Raw genomic sequence first — 17239 nt, forward strand, 5'->3', positions numbered from 1 at the left:
GTAAGGTCAGCTGCCTTGCAAGGCTCTCAGACCTTGGGAGGTAAGGATCGGTGGGAGGAGGACCCACAGGTTAACTGTCCCTTCCTATTCCTGTGCTCTACGCAGGTCTCATCTCGTGTAGATGAGGCCTGCTCTGTTTCTGCTGAGAAGACACTTCATCTCCTTGGGTTTTTCTTTCACTCTGCTGCCCAGAATCTTCCTTTGTTTTGGAAGAAGTAGTGTTACTGAGGAAATCACTACCCAGAGGCACAACAGGCATCTCACAGTGGTGGCCATACCACTTGCACAGGTTCTGCTTTAATCTTGCACAGTGGTGGCCATACCACTTGCACAGGTTTTGCTTTAACAGACAGACAGACAGATAGATATAGTGTTATATAATTTCCAGCAGGAGCCTTCCTCTTCCAAGTAATCCTAGCCTGCATGCAGGCATGTCACATCCAGCAGTGCAGGGAGAAGAATCACTCCCTAGTAGTTGCCCAGCAGACCCGAGTGCTTGTCCAGAGGACTTCAGTCTGCTGACATGTCCTGAGAAGCATAGAAAAGAAGAATGGCCAGGCATCAAAATGGCCAGGCATTGCCCCCCAGGGGACTCTCCTGGGGAAAAAGAGGGGAAGAAAATGATTTGTCCAAAGACCCAAGCAGGGTCTTCTAATGGGATGTGGAGCTTCCTGCTGAGTCATTCTGGCCCATAAGACACAGGCTACTGGTGGCTGTTTATACAAAATGAGTTTGTAATGTAGATGTCTGGCCTAAGACCAAAAAATAACTCTCCCAGTTTATGAAACCAAAGGCTGATTGGGCTGTGCAGCCTGAATTACCACACTACCCAAGCAGTGTATGCATTTCATCCTTGTATCATCTTTCTAGGACAGAGGTGCCCTAGAATGATGTAAGACCTGAGAGGTGCCTTTTGCTTTTGGCACTTTGGGCACAATGTGCATGAACTCACAAATGCCACTTGTTTGGCTCTGCAGAGCTAAGAACCAGCCTGCATAGGGCCAGATATTTTCTGAAGTCAGTTTCCAGCAGGCTGATTCCAGGCATATTACAGATTGACCCGCCTGCTTTCTGTGGTCCAGCACAGGACTTGGGCACAATATAGTCAGGGTTTCTCCAGCTGGCGAGCTGTCTCATGCTGGTAGCTTCTGATGCTGCCCCCTTTTTGGAGGGACTATCAGAAAAGAAGAATGGTAGCAAGCATGAGTTCCTTCCATTGCTGCTGCTGCAAAGAGAAAGGAGGAGAGATGGGTGTTTAAATTTCCCTTTCTCCCAGGAGTTGTGGCTCCTTCCCAACAAGCAGTGTGAGCCCAGGATCTTCTCCAGCAGTTGCAAGAGGGAACAGCACTGTAGGTGGAACTTAGAGCCAGATTCCCATCATCCTACGCCTAACTGAAGCCCTGGAGCCCCACATCTGGGACATCACTGCCCTGGCTTGTGGGGTTTTTGCACTGCGACTTGTGTTCTTTTCTTGACTTGGGCCTAACCCTTCTGCACAAAATAGGTTTTATTCCCAGGCTCCTGAGCCCTGGGTTTTCTGCTTGTGACCTCTCTACCTCTCCCAGCATTGGAGAGGTTACATGCCTGTTTCCTGTCAGGTAGAGCTGCTTCATCTTCAGAAATCTGGGAAGGAGCATGGTTTCTTCCCTCTCTGGTGATTCCTAGCTTACCATGGATGTTACACTGCCAACTGGCCTGGTTTTCACTTCTCTTGGACCTTTGTCAGTACAAAATGTGTTGTAATTCTCCAGGTCTTCAGACCATCAGGAGCGTATAGTGACCCTGTGTTTTGGGTGTCTTTCATTCAGGGGTCAGCTGGCCCTTTATTTGGGAAAGGGACAAGTTTGAAGCCAAGTAAAGGAGCAGGGATGTGCAGAGGCAGTATGTAAATGTAACGGACTGGGATAACCACCCCCGGCTATGAGGAGCTGGTGGTTCTGGTGCTGAGCAGGCTGACCCCCATGTGTGTCATCTTACAGGTTGCAATTCCCCCAGTTGGCCCTGAGGCGGAGGTTGGGCCAGCTCAGCTGTATGTCTAAGCCTGCTCTGAAACTCCGTTCTTGGCCTCTGACTATTCTCTATTACCTTCTGCCTTTCGGTGCTCTTAAACCCTTGACCAGAGTGGGATGGAGGCCTATGAGCAGGGTAAGTGTGATCAGGTCTCTACTGTGCTTGGTAACAATTGTGTGGGTGACTGTTCTCTTATAATGGAGGGGCATTGGCAGAAGAGGGATGAGCAGGATGATAGGCAGTGCTATTAAAGCAGCAAGCTGTGGTTCATGTTTCCCTCTCCCTCAAGCTTTTACTTTATCTGTTTGTGTATGCATCAGGGGTAGTGTTTCACAGACAGAGGATGAATTTTCAGTAGCACAGAATTTGCATATGAACACTTACTGAGTGGGGTCCCAAGTGGGAGAAAATTGATGGAAAATGTTGTATTCATTCAGATAGTTAGACCCACAAATATCAGAGCTGGGGCAAGGCAGGCCAAGCCTTTTGCAAACATGTTCATGTGACCTCTCAGCTGCTGTAATTTGGGCATAAGAAGGGTTTGTGGTTGCTTGTTCCTTAATTTTCTTCTTGGGTGCCTGAAGTCTTAACTGTTCAGATAACATGTGAATGCAAATGCTCCTAGCTGGAGTGGGAGAATGTAGGAAGATTTTACCCATGGATGTTTCTCTGTATACAGATCATTGCAATGTGCAAATAGCACTGAAGTCTTTTTACGGCAAACTTCAACAGCTGTGCCAACTCTTAACATTTACAGCAGCTAATCAAACACCATGAACCTGAAAAGCCAGTCAGTTTTAAAAATTGAAGTGGGCACCTTCAAGAATTGTGCATGACCCCAAGTTGTTCTGCCAGCTTGCCAGTGGTTTTACAATTACATATTATTAAAAAATATCAAAACAAAAAAACCCTCTCCCATGACAGAGAAACCCATGAGTTGGTTCCACAGGATAACCAGGAAACTGTCTTTCTGCAATGGCTTTCAAATGCACAGAGTAAACAAGCTAGAAAATATTTCTGTCTAACCCTTCACTTACTGTGATCTCAGGTGTTGCTTGTAACTATAGTTGGTTTAAGGTGTCTCAGTCTGAAGTAAGGTTAAGTTGGCAGTGTCTCATTTTAAAGTCACTGGTTTTTATTTCTAGGCATCAGCCATTAGTGCAGGTGGTGATCTGTGAGTGAAATAAATGCACCTCATAGAACTGACAAGGTAAAAGACCACCTCTTGGGAAGCATGAACTGCTGTTCATATTGACCGCTGCCTTCTGCAGATCCTATCTAGGATGGATGCCCTTGCCACAAGGAGTAAATAGCTTCTCTTTGGCTTGGGAAAGAAAAGAGGAACATTTTCTCTTGGAACTGGTACTAGCTAGGTTCACCATTAAGTAAATTTCTAGCAGACATTTGTAGATAAGTGTTCTCTTAAAACATATTTTAGAGGGCTCTCTCCTCTGTGTAATTAAAATATGCTCTTGCAAATTATTGAGTAATAACAGGTACCACAAATTGCAGGTGAGTGATCCTTGGAATGGCCCAAACAGTAAGGTCTGGCATATACACAGTCTTGTAACCTTGTTGGTTAGTGGTATTTTTTTTTAAACCAAAATAGTTGCAGGGGTGTAAGTCATGGTGTGGCAAGTATAGAAGTGCCATATACTGGGATAGCTGTTCCTTTTCCTGTAGGGGCAAGAGGATCACTGGCCTTTATACCAGTGGGAACCATGTAAGGAGGGACTGCACAGCTATAATTATACTGGCATGATGAGAAGAGAACAACTAGCGTGTAGGAATAGATGGGAGTGTGAGAAGTGCTGAGATGAAGGGGTGTATTCTGAAGTGTGGTTCCTTTTGGTTGTTCACAAAGACAAATTAGTTAGTCTGCTCAGCCTCATCTCATCAGCGCTGTACTGGAAAGCTAGAAATGTACTGCTTGTCTGCAACGCTCTTAGGAGCAGTTTCCACTAATTCATGCCAGAAGCAGCAGCCTGAGTGGGAAGAGAGCACCTGCACTGTGGCTGCCCTGCACCTCACTGAAAGGTGGCTTCTGTGCTGCAGTTGTAAATTGTCTGCACCTCTACCTTTTACCTAACTGCAAAAACATAAGCATCAGAAATGCCCTGTCAGAAAGGACTCCACTGTTGCTTCCCACACCTGGTGAAATGTCCAGATTCACTCGTTTTGCTTCCAAAGCAGGAGCTTATGTCATCTCTCCCAGCATGTCAGTGCGAGGGAGTGAAAGTGAGGTTCTGCTTCTGGCATACTGAAGACTTGAGGGCTAATACATGCTTGGTACAACCCCAGTGAAGTCAGGGAAGCCCTAGCAGGGACAGTTCTGTCCAGTCCACTTCGTGGGGAAGGCTGAGGGAATGCCAGGGGCAGTGGAGAGAATAGAAGAGCAAAGCATAATCCATCTCTCTTTCTCTAGGTTGCTCTGTACAAATCAGTACCAACAAGACTGCTGTCACGAGCCTGGGGACGTCTGAACCAGGTCGAGCTGCCAACCTGGCTCCGGAAGCCTGTGTACAGCCTGTACATTTGGACGTTTGGTGTGAACATGAAGGAGGCAGCTGTCGAAGATCTTCATCACTACAGAAACCTCAGCGAGTTTTTTCGCAGGAAGCTAAAACCACAGGCCCGGCCAGTCTGCTGCTTGCACAGTGTGGTGAGGACAGGGATGGGGGAGAGGTTGCATTGTGTTTTAACTCAGAGAGGGAGGTTTACACTGGCTTGTAGCTTCCCTTCTAGTTTGTGGACAGGTGCTAAACATGAACTAGCTGCAGGCCAAAACCTGGGAGGGTGGGCTAGACTGGGCTGAATGAAGCTGTAGATCTGTCATTTGCTCTTACAGTTGTTGCTGTTCTTCTTAGTTACATATAGGCTATTGGGGTGAGGAATAAGGGTTGATACTAGACTACTAGGTTAGTAGGGGGTATTTCCGCTCCGAGTTGTTCCATTTAGACTGGAGCATGCATTCTCATTGAAATAGAAATCTGTCTCTCTAGGGCATCATAATGATGTCTACTTCGAATGCCAATATGAAATGTCTACCTTGGTGCTTCTGGATCTCAGTTATGGGGTGTCCTGCTTGCCTTTCCCACATAGAAGGGGTTGGGTCTAGCCCTGTATGGGGTGAAGGGTTATCCTGAGCGGAAGACAAGTGAAAGCTGCTCACTGAAATGACCATTAAGACTTGTTTTTCTTCCAACTACAGTGGAGTGTGTTGAGGGATGCCTGGACTCCTAATGCTTTTCCTTTCACTGTTTCCTGTAGATCAGTCCCTCAGATGGAAAAATTCTCAACTTTGGACAAGTGAAGAACTGTGAGGTGGAGCAAGTAAAGGGTGTCACTTACTCACTGGAATCCTTTCTGGGGCCACAGATCAATCCAGAGGACCTACAGTTCAGCCAAAGTAAGCTTGCCTCGGCTGGTCTCTTAGTGGGTATGCGCCTTTTCACAGTTCCCGTTAACTGCAGGGAAATGATAATCCTATTTATACTAGGCTGTACCCACAGACTTTCAGCAGCAGCAAAAACAACCCTGCTTCCTTTTGGCTTAGTGTGAGAAATAACATGGCTCCCTTTTGAGTCCCCTTTCTCCTTAGTACCCCTTCACTCTTGCCAGACCGTGTTTGGTATTTGCTATGATTAACTGCTGTTTCCATAGTGCAGGGGTTGTCAACCAGGGGTATGTGTACCAGTCCTAGGGGGTATGCATGGGCGGGAGGCGACGGGGCACTGCTGCCTCCCAGGAGCAGGAGCAGGTTGGGGCAAGGGCAGCAGTGCCCCTCTGCAGGGCGGGGAAGCTCATACGCGACAGCCACTGCCATCACACATCAGCCTGGTGAGCTTCCTTGCCCTGCCCCAGCTCTGCTCCTGGGAGGTGTTCTGTCCCCACCTCTCTGCTCCATGTCTGGCCACGTGGTGCCCACTTCCCCCCCTGCTCAGCATCCAGCCACTGGGGGTATTTAGACTAAAAAAGGTTGAAAATCTCTGCCATAGTGTATGATTATATTGGGATAGCATCTGATGAAATGAGCTCTTGCTCATAAAAGCTAATACAACTCTTGATTCAATTAATCCATAAGGTGCATCTCTATTCTGTCCTTTATTGGGTTGATGGTGGCTGATTTCAGGGTTTCTCACCTTAACGACAATTCTGAGCTTTTAGTGTCAGACTGAAACATGCCTGTGTGTCCAGTTAAGAGCTGTTATATTAGATCAGATTTTTGGCACTAGCATCACAGCATAGAGACAGTCTCCCTTCTCTTAGGCCTAGAGCAGCTCCTCTCAGGTCAGGGCTTCAGACACTGTGAGGAACTTTGTGCTCTTGTTGCTTCTGCTAGAGCTGTTCTGTGGTCAGGCACTTCTTTCTCCAAGGCCACCCGTCTGGTGGTAAGATGGTTGGATAAACTTATGAGTGAACAGCATGCCATGAAAAGAAACCCTTTGGAAGCCACAGGATTTTTGCAGCACTTATGAAAATACAACCAAACTATGTTTTCATAACCCTGGAGCCTTCCCCCAAATTTTTCTATCCCCAAATAGTTGAGCTGGCTTTGAGACAAGCCCCTTGTATTCTGTTAGCTCCAACCTTCTGCTGCTTTTGTCAGGGGAAGCTGAGGTTCTTTAAAACTATTTGAATTCTTCAAGGACTGGACTTCCAAAATGTTTAAATTATATAGAAAAGGAACTGAGTTGCTTAAAATGGTGGGACCCCTGCATTGAAGCACATCTGTTTAAGATTTCCTATTGCCACATCAATAAGTGTGGGGTACCTTTAGTGCTCTGCAGTTACCATGGTCTTCTGAGTACTGTATATTTCACAGTGCATGCTTCTCATATGGAGTAGATTCTTTCAGAGGATCCTTTTGTCCATTCTTTATAATTCCTTCCATTTTTCTGTTGTTCCCTTGTAGCCTCCTCTTGCAACTCATTCCAAAAACAGCTCGTCACAAAGGAGGGGAATGAACTCTATCACTGTGTGATCTACCTGGCCCCTGGTGATTATCACTGCTTCCATTCACCCACTGACTGGAGAGTGTCACACCGACGCCACTTCCCAGGTAGGTTCTTATCTCTGGAGACAGGAACACAGAGCAAGTGCTTTGGAAAGTGCAGGTGCAGGGGCTGTTACTGAGAAAGGCACAGAACTGTGTCTTTGTGATGTGCTTGCAGAACCAGGAGTGAGCTGCTTGTTGCACACATAAAAATCCTGGGCACCACCCTAATAAATTTCTGGGTTTCAGTCTTGCCCATAGCTTATCATAACTAGTGAGATGAGTAACCCTGTCTCCAAACAATCCCAGTCTTCTCAGTGTATGAAAACCTGACTTGTTTCCATTAAATTTTTTATGGTGAAGATTAAGAGCTTGGAAACGTTCTCTCATAACCTAAATGGAGAGAAGGAGCACTCTCCCTTTCCATATCCACAGAAAAAGCAGCAATCTAAGGCTGGCAAAGGGGAGTTTCCTGGAGTGGGATGTGATGATTATGGGTAACTCGGTCTTACTGAGCCTGTGAATACATAACTAAACATAGTCACTTGATTGGAGTCACGGCTGGGAGGTTTTGCCCACAACCCTACTCCCCACTTTACAAATAGACACATCCTTCATTCAGCAATGCTAGTTCTTTTATTCTTTTTTTTTAATTACCTAACAACAAAGAAAGGATTTAGACAAGATTTCAAATGCCCTGTGAAAGAGAGAGAGAGACTGAGACCTGGCATGAATCTCATGGTATCTGTCAAACTTTAGACTAATGCTGAGGTTTCAGGAGGGAAATGCTGCCAGGAGATCCATTGTAAGTGCAACAAAATACAAAAATGGCTCTAGCTACAAGCTTGCTGGCTCTGGTGAAACCTAATGACTGCTGCTTATGTTCTCATGTACTGTGTGATAGGTTGGAAGCCTTTATAGTTTCTTTTGTGATATACTTTCTTTTTGGATCCTAGGCCTACTTTAAGCCTTTCATTTCCTATCTGGTGAGCTGCCTAGCTTGTTTCTGCAGCACTAGAGTAATTTCTTCATGCTTTTGCAGGACTGGAAGGACTACAGATCATGGCTTTCTTCCAGCAGTTCTAGAGATGTGGTCCAGTGAAACTATTCATGTAGATAAAAAGACCTGTTTTGTTTCTTAGCACTAGAACCATTTCGCAGAGTTACACCCCACTAGGACCAGAAAGCCCCTTGTCCAGTTTGAGTTCCACCTGAGCTTGTTTGGGGGCAGTGATATTGTCATGTTCACGCTGATTCCGTGAACATAGATGAAGATGCTAGACTCAAATACTGTGGCTGAGCAAAGGGCAAAGCTTATTAGGTTTATACATCCTCCTATGGCAAAGTATTATTAATGACCAGGGGTCCTGGTTTTCCCTGATTTAAAAAAAAAAAAAAATTGCAAATTCTCTGATAATACCCCCCCCCAAGTCCATTATTAAAATTGAAAGCCCCCCACAGAACCCACAGCCCCAGCTCCCCCAGCCTTGCCAAAGGGGGCCCCCAGTTGCCAGGGCTATGGGGCCAAGGACCCAAGTTTGCAGCCCCCTGCCCTCCCCAGAAGGCAGCAGCTGCTGCAGCAGAGCATGGAGCTGGCTCCCCCCTGCTGCCAGCTGTGGGCTCAGGAAGGGGGTGGGGCTGGCCCCGTCACAGCACACATTCCTGGAGAACAGGGGTGATCCATGCCGCCCCCCCACCCCCAATCAGTGTGCAAGACTGCCCTCCCCCAGGGCCCCTGCAGCCTGCAGGTGTGACTCAGCGCTGCAGGGCAGAGCACAGCTGCATAGGGAAACTGCTTGCTGCGAGCTCTGTACTGCCTTGGTGACATCTCCCACACATGCAGCAGCAGGGAGGGGCACAACCCTGCTCTGCCACCTGTGCTGCCTGTCCCCACCTCACCCTGCAGTGGGCAGCCCACACCTGCCTCTGTCCCCACCCTGCACACAGATCTGGGGGGCATGGGTCCTCCCTCTGCCCCTCCAGTTCACGCAGTGGCAGCGAGCTGGCCCCACGCCCCCCAGATGAGCTGCCCATAAAACCCACTCCTGGCTGGGGCTGTGCATTGTGGCCCTGGGCCCCAAGCTCCACATACTGCCTGGTTGGGCAGCCTCAGCCCTGCCCTACTCCCTCCCTCCCTCCCAATGGGGGCTTCTGCTGACCCCCACCTTACCTGTGGGAGCTGCTCCCCAGGCTGCCTGGAGCCATGTGCATATATATACACATGGTGCCCCCTGCCTGACAGCCCTCCTCCCATTCCCTTGCAAAATGTGCTCGGTGTAAAAACCATGGGTTTCCCTGCTAAAATGAGAAATCTGCATTTTACGCTGTTTTTCCATGAGAAACCTGGATCCCTGTTAATGACCTTTTTAGTAGGAATGTTTTCCCTTTCATTTAACCCATCAGCAGAGAGCCAGGAGCTTAAATATTCTGGATGATAAAGCAGGCTTTGAGTAATGGCAGATATTTTCAGACAAATCTAAACACAGATCTTGCCTCCTTAGGGGAGTTTTGGGCAGAGGAGGAGCTCCTGCCATGGGATAACTGATATTTAAAAGTATGTTCCCCATCGGTGGCAAAAGTGTGAAGAGATTCAAGCACCTTCATGATAAGGAACATTTTGATTAAATCTGAAAAGTTACAGGTGAAAATGGACTTGATCTGTTCAGTGCCAGGCTCATTGTAAAATAGTGTCATGATCTAACTCTGTTTGGATGTAAACATAGGTGCTGAGTCTTTAGGTGCTGCAGAGCTCAAGCACCCATGGAACGTTTGCAGATGTCAAAGATCAAGCACTTTTACAGACTTAAGCCTCAGTAGGCCCTTAGCTGGCGAATCTAGATTCTAGAATTCCAAATCTAACTTTGTCATGTTTCTGCCTCTGACTAGCATATGTAACATCTTAAGGAAGTACAGACATTCCCAAATGCTTTCCATAGGGTTGCAGGAATTTTATGTGGGAATAATGTGGATTGCCATTTAGAGTTCCCCTCTCCTCAGTCACTTCTGTCTCAGTACAGCCCTTCCAGATGATGTGAACACTGCTTGTTGTTCTTCGTGAATTCTCTCAGTTCTATTCAAGTCCTCCATTAGGGCTGCTCTAGAACAGAGGTTCCCAATCACTGGGCCGCAAAGGGTTGGTTGCCAGGTCATGGCACAAGCCCTGCATCCATCTGGCCAGGCAAGTGGCTTCCGCTGTTGGCAGTCATGTACAGAGTTAAAACTGAGTGGTGGGGTAGCCCCCGGAGGGAGGCAGCCAGCTCCATGCGCCCTGTTTTGCTCCCTTGCTGGTCCGCAGTATAAAAAAGGTTGGGAACCACTGCTCTAGAGTAGTAACATGCCCTAATTCCACAGCAGTTGAGATCTGCCAAGCTATGTTAGTCTTGATTCATGTGACTATGGGTGCTGTCAGACACGGAAAAAAACCACCATGCTTTACTGGAACAAGCAGTGTGTTGGTTTGACTCTGCTCTGCAGCATCTGTATAGACCACACGCTTCACCCGGGGTTTTATCTAATAGTTTCACTCAATCAGCTACTAGATACAGGTGCCAAAAAAGCTCCATTAAAGCACCTGATCTATACAGACTCTGGATGAGCTGGGTCCAACTAATTCACTGCCTCTTCTGGGCAAGCACCAAGCTTGGCATGGGGGCATGCAGAGTTTAAACAGGAGTGCCAGGTTTGAGGTTTTTCTGTCTGTATGCAGCCTTTAGTGACCTTGAAGCTGCAGCTTGATAAAGACTCCTAACCTTGCTCTTCCTATTTACTATAGGCTCCCTAATGTCTGTGAATCCAGGGGTTGCTCGTTGGATCAAGGAGCTCTTCTGCCATAATGAGCGTGTTGTCCTCACAGGGGACTGGAAACATGGCTTTTTCTCACTAACAGCAGTAGGAGCCACAAATGTGGGCTCTATCCGCATCTACTTTGACCAGGTGAGTGGCATGACAAGAAATGAAGCTTTGTTTTGAAAGTCAGAGATACTGTGTCTCTAATGTAATGAAACAAGGCAGAGCTAGGTCCATCTTTCCTTTCTTTGAATTTAGTAGCAAGTTAAAATGGAAACGTGAATAATTTTTAAGGAGTGTTACTCTGTGGACTGGTGTATGTGTTCTAGGACCAGGTTGAGGCATCTGCTCTGTAGTTTCTTGATTCCCCTTTGAATTGCAAGTTACTGCTCTGAAACTGTAGCACTGGTAATGAATAGAGGATACTGAAATGCACATGTGACAGGCTTTTTCTCCCCTCTGCATGCAGGACTTGCATACTAATAGTCCACGTTACTCCAAAGGCTCCTACAATGACTTCAGCTTCATAACCAACAACAACAAGGAGGGCATCCCCATGAGGAAAGGAGAACATTTAGGCGAGTTTAACCTGGGCTCAACCATTGTTCTCATCTTTGAGGCACCCAAGGACTTCAAGTTCCACCTCAAACCTGGACAAAAAATTCGTTTTGGAGAAGCCCTGGGGTCCCTATAGGAACTACCAGAGCAAGAGGATTTTATACATGGAAGGACTCAGCTGTACAAGGAAATGTTTCACTAAACAGAAAATATCACTCAGCAGGACCTGGGTGAGGGAAATAACATGCATCGCTGCTCTGTTAAACTGGGAGTGTGCGACCTATATTGCACACCCTTGCTGAGTGCAGTAAAATAATCGGATAATTCATATACATATCAGGTACAGACGCCTTTAAGAATGTTGACCAGGGAAGTTCCTGTTCTACCCTGTGCCTGCAGTCTTTCATGCTCTCCCCCACTTTAGCCTGCCGAAAACTGATTACATTTACAGAGTATATAGGTCCTTACTGGGCCTGCCCAGACTCTGTAGTTGCAAGGGGGAGGGATGAAGGCAGAGAGATTAGTATATTTAAAGGGACACTGACAGGTTGATCAAGATCTAAAATTTCAGTTCTGTAAAATCTGGGTTTGAAACTAGCTAGTATGTCTTCCCACATTTTTTTTTTCAGAACCATCACTCAGCATTGTGTTAATACAGGACAGCCATAAAGTCTAAACTGGCTAGTATAGTTTCATTGGCCAGACTAGGAGAAGTGCACAAGAAAACAACATCAGTATTGGTGAAAGCAACTTGGACTCATTCAGTCATAACATCAGCAACAAATATCAAGCGCTCAAAAGTTCATAACCTGACACTGTCCCTTTAAATTGGACTTTGCACTGTATTTTTAACCTGAAAACACTGTGTCTACATTCCATGTGGTCAAACTGGTTATCATAATCATCTTTTTTTTAAAATTTTTTTAAACTTGTAGCAGTCAGCCCCACCCATTCAATCTCCACCTCTGTGGTTTTACTTAGCTATTCCAGGCCTTAATGATTTTTGTTCATGTGGCTGACAGTTACACTCATCCACTGACAGGCTGTTGCAAGAGAAGATTGTGACAGGAAAAATAACTGTTAAAAGAGGTATATTGCCTTTTCAGTGCTTGGGGTGTTTCCATCACAGAGCCCCCTTGTGCTTTACATCAGGAAGGCAGCCAAAGTGTGTGTTCTCCTTCTGCTGTTCATGGGATGTTGCTTTTTATGTTGTCATAAACTATGGGATCTGTCACTAAGTTCTGGGTGGAGGGATTTCTTCATTTATTAAACACTTTGAAATACTTCAGGGCCTATTGTTAATGTATAGATTGAAATACCACATGCACTGACTATATTCAAAACCATTGTGAATTTTCAGAGCAATCTCAGGTTGCTCCCCTGGTGCACTAACCTGCTTTTCCATCCAACAAAGAACTTAAAACTATTTATCACAGTAGAAGCCAAACTTGTACTTTTCACCCTCATAGCTGGTAGAGAGAAGCTGGGGCTGAGAGCTCTGTTTTGAAGCTTCATTCTGTTGCAAACTTAAGTGTTTCTGTAAATTCATACCAAGGAGGATTAGAATGGAGATATTAACATTTCAGCCAGTCTGTGAAACATGACACTAATACTTGGTGTGTTAAGCATCTTGTTACCAGTAACAGGATTGACAGTAACTGGTGTCAAAAGGGTGGAGAGAAACTCACTTTTAAAGCAATGTTATCTATTCTACAATAAATTCTATTTAGAGTCCAGGAAATCAAATGCCTGTAAGTAACTAGGCCAAGTGAGGGAATTGACTCAAACTCCTGTCTGAATGTGTTCCATGCTGGCTTGAGGTTTGAGGGTGCACATGCCACAGGGACTGGAGGTTTCACTTAATCTGGTATTTTAAAGGGGTCTTCTGAGAAGAAAGCTTCTTAGGAGTCTATACCTTCTTGTTGTTCTGTCTCCCTGCAGTTCAGCTGTGTTGAAGGAAAATCTAAACTCCCCCTGGGCCGTGCAGAAAATAGAAAGGAATTTTGTTGTAAGCGTGCAGTTTGTCAAGCCCCTGTATATATAGCTTCCTAGTAGGGAAGAGGAGATAATGTAATCTGTTTGCTAACACAGCCTGACAAATACTTACCATATGAGCTTGACTGCTTGATGCACACGTGGTGGCGGGGAGGGAGGGGGGAATCTTTTGGTTCCGAGTCAGTCTTTCCTCCTTTTCTATGGGGATGGTTTTTGTAGAAGTTTAAAGTGGCTCTTAGCAGCCAGCCACCTTGTTTAAACCCTTTCAGTTAGCAAGTTAGCTCCTGTATTAGTATATCACAACAGTTTGGTTTCAAATGTGCAGAAATTTAAAAACAAAAACTTGAGGGTGTGAAGTGCATGAAGACAGATATCAGCCCCAGGGGTTAAAGCTGTCACTAGCCTCTCATAAATTCCAACTTGTTGGACCTGTTCCAGTGGGTCAAAGGCAGGAAGACTGAATCTCTTCCACCCACTCCCTCCACTGGGGCTTAATTGCCTCTGGGCATGGCCAAAGCAACTCTAAGCTTTAATTTCTCACTACTTGGCATCATCCTCCATAGTATCTGAGGGCCATGGTTAGGTTAACAGTGGAGAAGAGGTTGCTGCTGCTTACTTTAACATAAATCTGAAAAGAGGCAGATCATTCTGCATCATGGTAGTCTTCGCACTGTGGAAGCCTGGCTGATGGCTGGGGAAGAGGAATCTTAGCCCTAGATCAGCACTGGTCATAGGAAGGGGAAGCAGAGTTCCTGGAGGGTACTAGTGATGCTGTGAATTTCTCCTACATGGAGAATCCATTTAATTTTTCAACTGTATCAGTAGCACGGTATTTTTGTATGTAAAAGTGTACGACTTACGAACATTAACTCATTTACCTGCAAACATTTTGAATAAAAAGTCTTATACGTGTTGCTTATTGTCTTAAAATAGTAGGAGCAATTTTGCTAGCCAGGTATGTGTCACCCATCACTTGAGTAACTTTGAACTACTGTATGAATGCACATTTCTGAGCTATGCAACAGGAAATTCTCCCACCTGTTTACAGTTGTGGTAAATGAATATGGTAACATGTAATGTAAATTAATTTATAAAACAGGGAAGGCAGCTTTATCACACACATGTGCAAGGAGTTTTACATGAACTGGAGAGCCAGGCTTGGTCCATGATTCAGTGAGGCATGGACACTCAGAAAAACTTATCAGGGGAAGATAATATTATGTCCCCACTCCCCATCAGTGACAGAGCAGTGATCATCCTACCAGGGAACATGAACCACTCTTCAGAAGTTTTGGATTCATTACATGGCCAGAGCAGCACGAATGTCCTGTAGATGCATGACATAATTCTGCACTCTGTCTCTCCCCTCCAAGAGCACTTTTGCCAGAGAGTTGATCCTTAGCACCAACTGTGAAGGAGAGCAGGGAAGAGGAAAGGGCTAAGATGGTGACAAGCAGTCCAATTAGTTCAGTTGCTAACCATGCCAGCAGTCATTCTCATTACCTCCCCTGATTGATTAGGAAGTATTAAGTGAATGAACTGGGTTATACCTTGTGCAGCTGGGCTGTGGTTCTTTCCCCCTCAGATAATGAAATGCCATCAGAGCAGCCTGCAGCACACTGACATACCCAAGCTAGCTTGACTACTGGAAGCAGTGAAGACCGCAACATGGACTTCAGTGCAGCTTAGCTACTTAGAAATCTTGGGTGAACTTCTGTAGGGTAGCACAGCTTGTGTCAGTTTTGCTGCTGCTGCTGACCCCAGCCAGCTCAGGAAGTACAGCCACACCTCAGAAGTACAGTAATACCCCCAGACTTTACAGTTCCTTTTCCACTCTTACTCCCAGCGCCCCCTCTGCTTGGGAAAACAGTTTTCCCTCCTCACACCTCCCTTACTTTTGCTAATCTATCATGATGCTTCTATAACATTATGCATAGTTTTGCAAGCAAGAGTAGCCCAGTCCTCCAATACCATTCAATTCACTACTATACAACAGCATCATGGGATCAGTGTTTGCTCTGCCTGCTCCCCCTCCACCTACCTGTTCCAACTCTTCTTGAACATGCTGGACAGTCTGACGCTCCCCCGGGCCTGTGCCACCTGTACTTGTATCTAGCCACTTACGTAGAATCTGTGCTTGCCGCTGACATGATCTGATAGAGTAAATCAGAGATTCCTGTTTAGTACAGAACTAACAATGCAAGAAAAAGGAAGGTGCTTTGTGTATCATGCCCAGCATTACATACACAGTGCTAGGAAGGTGCTCTGTGACTGCTCTTTACAGATTGCTTTATAGAAGAGATTTCTATTAAAAGTCAACTGTGTAAATGCAAATCTGCAACCCCTCAGGTTGGCTTGTGCCTGCCAGGTGGGAGGCAAGCATGCAAGTGCCTTGAATCTAAAATACAAAGCCTCAAACTCGCTATCCAACCCTCACTGGGCACGCTTCCTGCATGCCAGGACACCTACATCCTGACAGGGCCAAGCAAGTAGGTGCCTAGGCCACACCGGAATCCAACTTTCAAACCACATCAGAAGGCACGCTCAGATTCTGACCAAGCAAAAGATGCAGAAGGAGGTGTCCCCTTTTGGTCACAGCTCAGCTGTTAAAGCATTCACGCAAGATGCAAGCTCAAGCTGCAGGTTAGGACTTTCTACATCCACTACCAGACAAGTGAATGCTCCACAACCACATAACTATTGGGTAGTCTGGCTCAGTTTTCAAGTCTCCCTGTGGAAACTGCTCTGCTCTCATGGAATAATTATGTATGTTGCAGCAAGAAAACACAAGCACACACCTATATCCTAGTGGTTAAGGTATTTAATCAGGAAAAAGGAAGAGACTGGTTCTAGTCCATGCCCCAACGAACATAAGGCAGGCAGTACAGTGGCAGAGGTGTTAAGGTGCCTTGGCTACAGAAATCAATTGGAGCTTTGCTGCTGGCTTATGCTTAATGCCAGCCCCAATGAACTTTCAGAAAAGTATTTGATTATTTGGACTGGGGAGTTAAAAAGCGAGCCAAACATGATGCTAGTTGCTCCCTTGGGTACCACTGCACATGAAGTGTTGACTCGGTTGCACCAATTCAGCCACAACGTATTCAAATGATGCCCTTACGGTGTTACTTTCTTCAGTGTTTGCCCCAAGCCACCTAAACCAAATGATGAAGCGTGAGAAAGCAATACTGGCTCTGCAGGGCTCTAACAACCCCTCACAGGTCAGCAGGGGCAACAGAACAGGCCCAGGGCCCATGTTCAAGTAAGAGTGGAAAAGGGTAATTTTTAACAGTTGAACTGCACCAAGAATGGCAATGCAGCACTGGACTGAGGCTAGAAGGGAAGGAATGCTACGCACTTGAGCTCCCGCTTGCTGTCGCAGTAATGCTGCATTTCCAGACGGATGTGTTGGAGTTCTGCTTCCAGCTCTACTCGCTTGGTTGAACTGCCTTGCTTCTGTTCACGTTTACCTGAAAGGAAACCCAAGGCACACACTCAATGACACTGCAAAGCTATGGTCTGTTTCCTGTGCCTACTTGTTATGACAGACAGTTGGGAACTCGCCACCCTCCTGGATCCTTTTCATGATACCACCTTGCAATATGCAACCTCCAGCCTCTCTTCCCTTGCTAACAGCATTAGATTAGGCTATGCCCAGCAGGAGCCCAAAGGAGCATTGACCAAGACCTCCAGTACTATGAACTCAATTCTCTAGGCTCTGTTCTCACATGCAAGAGGAGACATGAGACCCTGAAGCAGAGGCTTAGTACCAGAGTGTGTTTGTACTTGAGTTTTTCCATTATTAATTAAATGTGGTCTGGGCCAGGAGGGCTACTACTTGGTAGTAGCCACATAGCATATAGTCAATATCAAGCAGGATCTTCAGTTTAGTCCCAC

The 17239-nt window shown here is 46.1% G+C and overlaps 2 protein-coding genes across 8 annotated transcripts in view; one reads left to right on the forward strand and one right to left on the reverse strand.

The window, feature by feature from the left end:
* PISD (phosphatidylserine decarboxylase) overlaps nucleotides 1-14258 on the forward strand; it is a 35109-nt gene extending 20851 nt beyond the window's left edge. For 2 of the 3 annotated variants that reach the window (XM_019539193.1, XM_019539192.1), the window contains exons 3-8: nucleotides 1980-2145; nucleotides 4436-4672; nucleotides 5281-5419; nucleotides 6926-7072; nucleotides 10779-10939; nucleotides 11262-14258. In XM_019539193.1, coding sequence (XP_019394738.1) covers nucleotides 1980-2145; nucleotides 4436-4672; nucleotides 5281-5419; nucleotides 6926-7072; nucleotides 10779-10939; nucleotides 11262-11486 — 1075 coding nt within the window. In that variant the 3' untranslated portion in view covers nucleotides 11487-14258. The remainder of the gene's footprint in view (nucleotides 1-1979; nucleotides 2146-4435; nucleotides 4673-5280; nucleotides 5420-6925; nucleotides 7073-10778; nucleotides 10940-11261) is intronic. The other variant, XM_019539191.1, reaches the window with a different exon arrangement.
* SFI1 (SFI1 centrin binding protein) overlaps nucleotides 12276-17239 on the reverse strand; it is a 47193-nt gene continuing 42229 nt past the window's right edge. For all 5 annotated transcript variants that reach the window (XM_019539188.1, XM_019539185.1, XM_019539187.1 and 2 more), the window contains 4 exons: nucleotides 16701-16812; nucleotides 15387-15498; nucleotides 14650-14753; nucleotides 12276-13329 (listed from right to left, as the gene is read on the reverse strand). In XM_019539188.1, the coding sequence (XP_019394733.1) occupies nucleotides 13314-13329; nucleotides 14650-14753; nucleotides 15387-15498; nucleotides 16701-16812 (344 nt within the window). In that variant the 3' untranslated portion in view covers nucleotides 12276-13313. The remainder of the gene's footprint in view (nucleotides 13330-14649; nucleotides 14754-15386; nucleotides 15499-16700; nucleotides 16813-17239) is intronic.

Source organism: Crocodylus porosus, unplaced genomic scaffold (assembly GCF_001723895.1).
Source record: "Crocodylus porosus isolate Cpor-Errol unplaced genomic scaffold, CroPor_comp1, whole genome shotgun sequence".
Lineage (NCBI taxonomy): Eukaryota > Metazoa > Chordata > Crocodylia > Crocodylidae > Crocodylus > Crocodylus porosus.